The sequence below is a fragment of the Ahaetulla prasina genome, chromosome 1 (genome assembly GCF_028640845.1).
Source record: "Ahaetulla prasina isolate Xishuangbanna chromosome 1, ASM2864084v1, whole genome shotgun sequence".
NCBI classification, from domain to species: Eukaryota; Metazoa; Chordata; class Lepidosauria; order Squamata; family Colubridae; genus Ahaetulla; species Ahaetulla prasina.
This window is the reverse complement of record NC_080539.1, coordinates 330,215,231-330,226,543: the sequence shown is the minus strand read 5'-3', so window position 1 is coordinate 330,226,543 and position 11,313 is coordinate 330,215,231. Positions and strand designations below refer to the sequence as shown.

General features: G+C 35.0%; 1 protein-coding gene across 2 annotated transcripts in view; it reads right to left on the bottom strand.

Annotated features, from left to right (window-relative positions):
• Positions 1 to 2,184: 2,184 nt before the first annotated feature.
• Positions 2,185 to 11,313, bottom strand: part of TDP1 (tyrosyl-DNA phosphodiesterase 1) — a 36,599-nt gene continuing 27,470 nt past the window's right edge. Inside the window, exons 12-15 of one of the 2 annotated variants that reach the window (XM_058162528.1) lie at positions 10,523 to 10,630; positions 9,736 to 9,838; positions 8,159 to 8,267; positions 2,185 to 4,409 (exon numbers count right to left, since the gene is read on the bottom strand). In XM_058162528.1, the coding sequence (XP_058018511.1) occupies positions 4,336 to 4,409; positions 8,159 to 8,267; positions 9,736 to 9,838; positions 10,523 to 10,630 (394 nt within the window). In that variant the 3' untranslated portion in view covers positions 2,185 to 4,335. The remainder of the gene's footprint in view (positions 4,410 to 8,158; positions 8,268 to 9,735; positions 9,839 to 10,522; positions 10,631 to 11,313) is intronic. The other variant, XR_009152639.1, reaches the window with a different exon arrangement.

Below are 11,313 nucleotides of genomic sequence, written 5' to 3'. Positions count from 1 at the left end.
TCCCTCTTCTTTGTGGCAACCCCTGAGGTATTGGAACACTGCTATCATGTCACCCCAGTCCTTTTCATATCCTCACATTTTGCTTGTCAGATCGCAAAAGCAAATCACACATGACCTTAGGACACTGCAGCTGTCATAACTGAACTAGTTGCCAAGCATCTGAATTTTGATCGTGTGACCATGGGGATGCTGCAACTGTCGTAATGTGAAGAACGGTCATAAATCTCATTTCAGTGGTGCTGTAACTTTGAACGGTTCCTAAATGAACTGTTGTAAGTCGAGGACTATCTGTATCTCTGCAGAGGTATGCTTTATCTTTGCAAGGAACCAAAGTTAAAAAAGGGAATGTGCCATGCTTTAGTCTTGAATTTTCTGGTTTTACCGAATTTACAACAGATTGATCTGCAAAGAAACAGTGATTTCTCATTTTATTTCCAGTTTCTTTTAGATAAAAAAAGCAGAGCAGCTGCCTTCTTGTTTCTTCTTCCATTCATCAAGGTAATCTCAAGCCTCATCCAGCAATTTTCCAGGGATACAGTAGTTCTATCCATTACACCTGATAACTTGTGATTTAGAATGTGTGTGCATAAAATATGCTTCATACTAACAATTTTTTTGATTTTGGTGACTGAAGAACAGAGATGAAAGCAATCTCACTTCCATTCCTTTGCCATGTAACTGGCGCACATTAGATTAAAAAGGGAGGAGTGCTACCTACCCAGAAGCATCTGAATAGCAACTTTGGCTCCTCTATTTCTTACTTTGGGTGATTCTGATTCCTTTCTTTTGCTCCACTCTCTGGGCGTTATGAGAGAAATAACTTACAAAATATCCAACTCTTGATTATTTGATCACCATCTCTCTTGCCATAGAGAAAGCAGATGAAAACTTAACACCTCATGTCCTCTTCCTCTGGGGAATATCAGGATTATCTTCAAATAGTTACTCATGGCTATTACTAAAGCAAAAAGAATGGGAGGCAGCGGCTGTGACAATTGTTCCTTCTGCCTTCTTCATTGCTACCTGTCCTTGATGCAGATACTCTGATGCCTCTATGACTATTCAAAGTGAATATTGTAAATGATATTTTTATTTCCCATTTGGATATAAATTCTTAGAAATAAAAATGCTTTAACAATTGTGAAGATAGTAATGAGAAGAATAGTTTCTGCATAAATATAATTAGCAAAGTATTCAACAAAATTGGGTTTAAATTGGAAGATCTATGCAGTGGGTATTTTCAGTAAAAATCAAGATGTGGTCACAGCGATGTGACTGAAGTCCAACCCATTTTTACATATCACAAGGATCTCTATATTTAATATTCAAACTTTCCTCAGTATCAAACAGCTCAAACATCAGTTATTGCATAGAAAAACAGGAAAAGCAGAAACAAAAAAGGAAAGTAATATACACATGTAAAATACAATTATAATATTATAAACCCTAACATCTATAGTCTGTTATTTGCTACTTAAGTGATTTTTCCTGTAATGTCTTTTCCCAAACAGTTACTGAAGTATAACGGGAGTATTTTATGGTTCTTTTTTCTCAGAGTACAGCACGGCATTTGCAAGCTCCATAAACACTTATTCTAAATGATTATTTTAACTACCTTACTGTAAACAAACTAAACTTGAAGGTTTTCATATTCCAAATTTTCATGAATTCTAAGTTGTTATGGAAACATTTTTTTTAAAAAAAGCCACATGTACTACCTGAAGATTTACTGAATCTCCAAAATTTGATTAATATTTACCATAAAGTTCAATGATATAAAAGCAGCATATTGTACTGTCATAAGAAAGTACTGCTTTTTTTCCTCAAAGTACTAATATAACTGAATATAACTCATCAAATTTATAGATGACACCAAGCTGGCAGGAATAGCCAACACTCCAGAAGATAGGCTCAAGATACAGAAGGATCTTGACAGACTTGAACATTGGGCACTAACTAACAAAATGAAATTCAACAGTGAAAAAAGTAAGGTTCTACATTTAGGCAAAAAACCCAAAATGCACAGGTACCGTATATGTGGTACCTTGCTCAATAGTAGTAACTGTGAGAGGGATCTTGGAGTCCTAGTGGACAACCATTTAGATATGAGCCAGCAGTGTGCAGCAGCTGCCAAAAAAGCCAACACAGTTCTGGGCTGCATAAACAGAGGGATAGAATCAAGATCACGTGAAGTGTTAATACCACTTTATAATGCCTTGGTAAGGCCACACTTGGAATATTGCATCCAGTTTTGGTCGCCACGATGTAAAAAAGATGTTGAGACTCTAGAAAGAGTGCAGAGAAGAGCAACAAAGATGATTAGGGGACTGGAGGCTAAAACATATGAAGAACGGTTGCAGGAACTGGGTATGTCTAGTTTAATGAAAAGAAGGACTAGAGGAGACATGATAGCAGTGTTCCAATATCTCAGGGGTTGCCACAAAGAAGAGGGAGTCAAACTATTCTCCAAAGCACCTAAGGGTAGAACAAGAAGCAACGGGTGGAAACCGATCAAGGAGAGAAGCAACTTAGAACTAAGGAGAAATTTCCTGACAGAACAATTAATCAGTGGAACAACTTGCCTGCAGAAGTTGTAAATGCTCCAACACTGGAAATTTTTAAGAAAATGTTGGATAGCCATCTGACTGAAATGGTGTAGGGTTTCCTGCCTGGGCAGGGGGTTGGACTAGAAGACCTCCAAGGTCCCTTCCAACTCTGTTATTATGTTATGTTGAATATTTTGAATCAATTATGTAATGTACTCATGAATAATCCCAGTGACTTGAATGTTTCTTGCTCTATTATTGGCTTGTCTCCCCAAGTAATTCACAAACTTTTTAATATTAAAATATAACAAATGTTCCAATGAAGTTTGAAGAAGCAGGATAGGAAGCATATAGATGCATTTGAAATAGGTTTAGAAGAAAATATTGTGGGTGGCCAAGAAAACAAATAAATAGATCATTGAGTAAATCAATCCAAAGTTCTTTATTGAGGCATAATAACTAGGCTCAAATTCTTCTATTCTGGATACATTGTGTGAAGACCTAGCTTTAGAGAAGGATGTAAAGGAAAGCTGGGAAAAAGAAGACAACCAGCACTATGGTGAATGGGTTCAGTTACAGCCCTTGAATGGAAACCAACAATTCAGTTTTATAAGCAATAAAAAACTAAAATGAAAGGATTTGTTTTATATCTTTATGACCCATGACATTCTTATGAATTGTAGAATGAACTGGAATCCCTATCAGGCCTGGGGGTCCCAGGAAAATCCTGGTTGCTAGAGCATGATATCATCATCTCTGCTCATGATACTTTATAGTTTTAATTATGACTTTATATATTTACTGCTTTTTCTTCTTAATTCTCTGTTGTACACTGCCCAGACTCATGTTTTTGGCTCACCATAAATATATAAATAAATATTGAAATTTTGAGAATTTATAGAGCTAGTAAAGGAATACAAAATATATGATTTCAAAAATCTTTCAGTGAAGCAAGTTTTTGCTTTCTAGTTAGAATGTCTGATATTCTTATATCATTGCAACAGCTCCAAATTATGTTTTATACTATATGCTTATAACAACATACAGTTTTGGAGAAAGATAAAGGCAAAATAAAGACATCGCAGAAATTATACAAAAGTATCACACGAATATTTGCAAAAAAAAAAAGAAAGATATAATTTCATTTTTTATTGCTAACAGCTGGGCAGTTTTCAATTTCAATTGTTTGTAAACTTTCTCTTTTATCATGTTCAGAATTTCACAAAACTCTCCAGAAAAATTAAAGTTATTCTGGTTAAAAAAAGCCAACTGACATGGCCATTACAAAGTTTTCTAACTTACAGGTAGACCTTGTTTAGTAATTTCCTCATTTAGTGACCATACAGTTACGACAGTGATGAAAAATATTCTGTTAGTAATGAAAGAACTTTATGATCAATCGTCATATTTATGACTTCGCAGGTCTGTAAAGCAAAGGAAAGATGAAGTAAGATCATAAGAATATTAGAATATCATTTAGTGACCACTTCGCTTAATGACCGAGTTGCTAATCCCAATTATGGTCACTAAACAAGGATCATCCATACATGTAATTACCATACATGTAATTTCCAAAGTATGATTTATCATGAGATTTAGTACTGCTAATCTTCAAAGTAGTCATTTTTTTAAAAAAATGCTGTTAGTAATAATAACCCAAAATCTTTTATTTTGTTCAAACAATTTTTCCAAGTGTACACATATGTAATAAAATGTACAGACATAAAGCATAAAATCTGACAGGTATTCAAATGATTCCGAATAAAGATTCATAATTACTTTAAACTATTCATTTCGGAACCCACATATTGCCATGTGTATCAGGAGCTTTGATGTAAGGAATATTCCAAATCCATGGGCGGTCTGCAAAACAAAGGAAAAGGATACATTTATATCACAGACGAAGATGAACTGAGAAAAAATAAATTAGATTTCCCCTTACTTCCCCTTCTTTATATTAAAACTTAGCCATTTTCTAACCAACCAGTTAATCTTAAATAATCCAGTATTGCTACCTTTATATTCTATTGCTACTTTTATATTCTATTGCTAGAGCCGGAAACGACTAGCACGCATGTGCAGGGGAACCTTTACCTATTGCTACTTTGAAACTATGGAAATGTTTATGAATAAGTTTTACTTGAAATATAATTAGCTTTTAAAGTTACTGCTTCATAACCCAAAATCAACTCTTTAAAACCATCTTTAAGTTGTGAGCATTTATAGAATCAAAAGTTCTTTGGTTGTATTTGGTCTTACTTTGGTTGTATTTGGTCTTAAATGGAGTTGCACTTCAAAAGTGGCATGCAATCTGGGGTTCATCTGGACTCAGCTCATAGGCAGCATGTGACAGCTGTGACCAAGAGGGCCTTTGCATAGGGTACATCTAGCATGACAGTTGCATCCTTTTCTGGACTGGGAGGCCCTTCAAACAGTTACGCTTTAGTCACGTCATGAACAGATTAACAAATGTGCTCAACACAGGCCTGTTCTTGAAGATGACTGGGAGTCTATACTGGTTCAAAATGCAGAGTTGCAGGCAATGATGGACATGCTTCATTGGGTTTATGTGACTTCATTATTTTGTGAGCAGCACTGCTGTTTGGCTTCTAGGTGCAATTTGAAATGCTGGTTATCACCTATGAAGACCTTCAGGATATCGATCCTAGTTATTTGAACTTTCTCTCTTTGGTTATGTCTTATCTGCTGAGATCCAGGAGAGTGGACACATTTTGGATCTTATTGGTTAAGCAGTAAGAGTCAGGAAGTATGCCTTTTCAGCTGCAGCCCCTATTGTTTGGACCAATATTCTTCCAGAGATCCAAATGGCTCCTACCCTGATGATTTTCAGAAAGATATGAAATATATGACCGTTATCCCACCTCTTGGGCAGGATAATCTTTTTTTAGTGTCTGTTGGATGGTTTTGTTCATTTGCATGTTTGTGTTCAGGATGTTTGGGATTTCTTTTCTTTCTTTTCTGTATTTTTGCACTTTTCTCATTTTTAAACTGTAAGCCATCAGAACTGTTGAGATTGGAGGGGTTCTAAATTGTATATAGGTATATATCTATAAAGAATGATAATAAGTCTGCCATAGGATAAATTAATATGAACCTTTGACTGCTATATGAGACTTTGCCTATTTAGAAAACAGAAATGTGATGAATAATAAGAGGAATGCCTGTATTAAAAGTCTTTGAAAATAATGTTTCAGAGATCCTAAAGGATCTTCCATTTTCATTTATTAGCTTTTAAAGCCCATCAATTCTATTGCACACAATGACATTTTAAAATGCCATTTAATTTGAAAAAAACTAAAAAATAAATCTATTGTTTGTTAGACCCAGGAGGAGCTGCAGTTCAATTACAGGAGCAAATTTGTGCACTGAATGTAGTAATAGGATGCTGATTATTGATTTGCAAGAGAATTATAATACAAGTGGCTTCTGGTGGCTCAACAGACTAATGCAGTGTTATTAACACAGCTGCTTGTAGTTACTGCAAGTTCAAGTCCCACCAGGCCCAAGGTTGACTCAGCCTTCCATCCTTTATAAGGTAGGTAAAATGAGGACCCAGATTTTAAGACTGTGGTTGCAGAGAAATTTAAAAATATTTTTTATTAATTTTAATTTTAAGAAATAAAGTTTAAAAGAAGATGGCAACTAAGCAATTAAAAACAACTGCTTTTAAAAATGTTGGAGTGTGCTGGCATTTGCTTGTAAGAAGATTTTAGCAAATGGCGTTTTGTGTATTGGAAGTGAAAGTTAAGGAAATGCTTATTATAACTGCTGGCGTGGAACCTATAAGAAGAACATAACAAGCTACTTTTTAAATGGAATGAATAAGAACTGTTAATGATTTTTTTCTTTTTACCTTTTTCTCTATCACAATGTTTAAGAAGAAAAGTTTATTGAATTTTTTTTTCTCTTTTTGGTAGATTATAGAGTTTAAAATGGCTCTTAAGCAAACAGAACTAACTACTACTAAAATCTTGGAAATTTCTTCAGTTCAAATATGGAAATTTTTTTTATAGGAACTTTTGGAGGCTTAGCTTTTCTTAATAAGTTTTTAAACAAGAGATTTTTACACCAATATATTAAAGATTGGAAATTCTTTATTGTTAGATGTTAAGCTGGTGAGCAGATGGTGGAAAATGTGTAAGATAGAAGGCAAAGGGAAGGAGAATGCTTAAGATGTGATTTTGATGGTATTTAAAAAATATATATATATATATATAGGGTTTAATTTTTATAACTGAACTATTTTGGGTATAAGTTATAGGTGTTACTATTTGATATATGTGAAGTATAAAGGAATGGGAAGATGGAATATCATTTAATTTTGGAGGACAGATAGAAAAATTTATGAATTTGGATTAAATATTATATTTGAGAGATTGTTTATGGATGTAATGTTGGTATTTGGTCAAATAGAATTTAATTGTTGTAATTGATATATTTTGGATATAAGTTACAGGTATAATTTTAATAATGTTATTTGACATATGTAAGGTAAATTGAAGAAATATTAATATTAGCAATGTTATTTGATTTATGTAAGTGATATTAAAGATATGAGAAGATAGAATATTGTTTATTTTTGGAGATTGGATAAAAATTTAAGAATTTAAGCTGGAAATATGAATTATATTTGGGAGACTGTTTAAGGAAGAAAGGTATATTATAAAAGAATTTCTGATGAATACTGGAAGATGGAACATCGTCTTGGTCTTGATCGATGAAGATTGGATATTAAAAACTATAAGATTCTGAAGACTTCAGGAGTGGAATGGATTGATATATATTTGGTGTTGATCGATGAAGACTGGATATTAAAAACTATGTATTTTATTGATGAACTGGAAATACCAATTTAATTGGAAGATTCTGAAGATTTTAGGAGTGGAATGGACTGATATATAATGGACTGGAAGAAGAATGTACTTTTTTGTTTCTGGAAGGGGAGTTAAGGTTTTAGAGAGAGGAGTGACTTTGGATTATGATTTATGTTGTATTTTAATTTATGATTGTTAATTTTATACCCTGTACTTTGTTCTGGGAAGTCTCGGGGGCAGGAGGGGGGAGGGGGGGAGAGGGGGGAGATGAAGGATCAATGTAAAGGAATGATTGAAGATATGTAATTAAGAAATAGAAATAATTTGAAATGAAATCGGGGCTGCTCAGCTGCCATTTCAGAAGGGAATGGAAAGGGAGAGATGAGTAGAGAGAGTGAAGGAAGAAAGTAGGCAGGAAAGAGAGAGGTGGAAGGGGGAAAAGAGAGGAAGAAGAAAGGGTTAGAAAGGGTGGAAGAGAAGAGTGGGGAAGGAGGAGAGGAAGTACAAAAGTGAAGGAGAGGAAGGATGAAGAAAGTAGAAGTAGAGAAGGGAGGAGGAAAGGTTGTGTTAAGGAAGGAAGTGGTAGGTGGGCAGGTCCGAATAAGTAACAAATGAAAGTTAATGACTAATGTTGAATAAGAGACTGTACATTGAATAGGTTGTTGGAAAATGGAAATACAACTTCATGTTCTTTATTATTTTAAATGGTTTTCATTATTCAAGTGGATTAATTTTACTTATATGCAGAAAAAATAATTATATAGAAGAATGCCTCACCTTTGTTTTCATACTTTTCAGGGGGCAGATCATAAGGAACAGGAAATGACAATACTGACGCATTAGCAAACATGTTTTCCTTTACTTGGAAATACCCTGTATTCAAGCCCTTAAAAAAAGAATATTGCATTCAACCAAAATTCAAAAACAAATACAGTAATATGGTGCTATTAGTAACATGCTGCCAATGTGTGTCTATTAGGTAGGTTGTCTAAATAGCAGCTATAATTAATGTATAAGCAATCTGCCATAATTAAAAGTAGATAATCTATTACTCAGTAATTATTTTCTTTAAACTAAGCAAGACCTCAAAAAACCAATTTAACTTTCTTAATTTGAAATGAAGAAATGTTCTACATTATACTGTAGGTTAATTCCGTTAAATAATGAATGTAGAGTGGTTTTCAAGACTGAAACTTATGTATATTATGTTCACATTTAAAATACCACTAAGGAAACACTGAATTCTTGGAGAATAAATATAATCTCAACAGAGATACAGTCGATAGCCATGATGGTTATATTTAAAAAAGCTTTTAAAATCTAGATATCTCTCCAAGGCTGGGATGATGGGTCCTACATTTTTGACTAGTTTTTACTGGTTGATTTTCTTCCAGATTTGGGTTTTCTTAAAAACTGTATTTTATGACCTTTTAATACATACTACCCTAAGTGTTTGTCTTATGCTTTTCTAAATAACCAAGAGAATATTTAATATCAAATGTTTTACTCGCATATAGTACTATATATAGACCCTCTTGCACCCCACAAATAATAGAAGTACGTATTAAGAAAAGCTATCAGGCAAAAAAGGAGCTTTATATTCTATCCAGGAACTGAAAAGATTAAAGAAGGAATAAGCAACCTGCCTTGCTTAGGACTTTTTAACATTCACTATCATTATAGCCTATATCAAGGAATTCTGAGAATTATAACCAAAATCTTTGGAAAGCATCAAATTGTTGCTAGCGATTGTATAAGCTTCCATAAGATAAATATAAAGGTTCATTTCCATGATCACAGTTAATGACATTTCCCAAGAGAAGAGATAGAGACAGCACAATACTGGATAGAGTATATGCTACTGGACAAGAAGATGCAACTGGGAATATTTTCACATCTGGAGCATCCCCGGTTGTATAATCAATTTGCAAGTAAATTTCTGCAACGTATCATTTTATCATTGTTGCTTTATCCATCTTCATCTTCTCAAATAAAAGGCTGAAAGCTTGTGTCTGTAATGACACCACTGGACATTTGATTATAGCCCTTAAAGCACCCACAATTTATTTTTAAGATTAAAGTGAGGTCACTGTCCAGAAAAAAAGTATCCTGCTGAATAAAGGATGAAGAGTGATTTGATGACTGGGAGAAATGAACAAATTGGTGATTTAGATAAGCCTCCTTTCCTAGCATTAAAGTATAATGTAGTTTTGCAATTTAATACAGCCATTTAATGAGCCTACATAATATTGGGTAACTAATAATTTTCTTTGGAACTGAGCTATATATAGAAAAACACTTTTCGGCTCTATTTGCATTCATTGGAATCTGGTGTAGGATTAAAATGAACTTACAAACTCTGAAGGCAGAAACAAAACTCCTAGTTCATATGATCGGATCATCAGCTGGGTGCCATTTTTCTCAAAAGCTCCCCAAGCAGCCTTGGAAAGATTGGCACTAAGCAGGCATAAACAAAAAGAAGAAGAAAAAAGTTCTGTTTATGCACAGAATGCAAGAATTTGGAGAGGAAAAAATTAGGGAAAAAACCCATATAGGTGGTCCTTGACTTAAGACCATTTGTTCAGAACTGAAAGGAACTCACAACCTGTGCCTGAAATTACGGCTATTGTAGCAGTCATATGATCAAAATTTGGCCGCTTGGCAGTCTATTTGCATTTACAACCATAAGGGTGCTTCAACTCCCTCAACCGCAGTGGCATTCCTTGATGATGGAGGCAGTGCTGGGATAGAACTAGAGGCCCGGGACCTTCAGCAGCTGCCACCTGTGTTTCAGTCTCAATGCAGCCTCTATTAGTAACCACATCATGGCCAGCCATCTCAGTGCAAATCCCCAGCCCCCCTCCACATTCTGCAGTCTGCTATGCTCAGCTGATCTTCATATTCCTCCCATTGCTAACAAGGTACACCCACTTGCTGGCTATGTCAGCCCTTCTTCCCAGGCCTTTTGCACTGTTCTCCAAACTGTGCCTGACATTCTCTGAGCCAGATGCCAAGGAGAATTGCTGGGATTGTGGCCGCTAAGCGATGCAGTCACATGACATCTTGCTTTATGACTGCATGGCTCAGTGATGAAAATTCCAGTCCCGATTATAAGCCAAGGACTACCTGTAAAAGACCTACCTTGTCACTAGAAACCATGCAATCTTCTGGAAATCCAGGGATACTCTCATGTAAGTTTTAATATGTGGCATTGCATGACTGCGACCTGAAGTTTCAGCTGACCATTTGCTTGGGTTAAAACAAGAGAAAGGAGTCTTTCAGATTAAACTCAAGATACGTTTTTAGATTCTAATTCCTAGGATGTGATATTCATAGCCAGAAGTATTTTATTCTTCCTTTTTTTAAACCGAATGTTACTTGAAATATTCTGATTTGGTGATTTCAAGTGTAATGGTTAATAGCCTTTATCCACTCCAATTAAAAAGGTTATTCCTGATGTCAGGGATAATGGGAAACATAACTCAACACATTTGAAGAATTTGGTTCAGATACACAGTTGTAGTAAAGTAATACAAATAAATATTCCAACAGTTGATAGAAAAGACAAGATACTGTTTCAGTAATAGTTTGGGGCAATTTCCTGCCACCTGACAATACTCCAGTGCTCCAAATAGCAATAGCAATAGCACTTATATACTGCTTCACAGTGCTTTACAGTTCTCTCTAAGCGGTTTACAGAGTCAGCCTATTTCCCCCAACAATCTGGGTCCTCATTTTACCCACTTCAGAAGGATGGAAGGCTGAGTCAACATTGAGCCGGTGAGAATTGAACTGCAGCCAGCAGAAGTAGCTTGCAGTACTGCATTCTAACCATTGCGCCACAGCAGCTCGTAAGTATATTGGGATTTAAACTCTGAGCAGAACTATTCCACTAAGCATGCAATAGTACCAGTTTGGGGAAGGCCGATTTA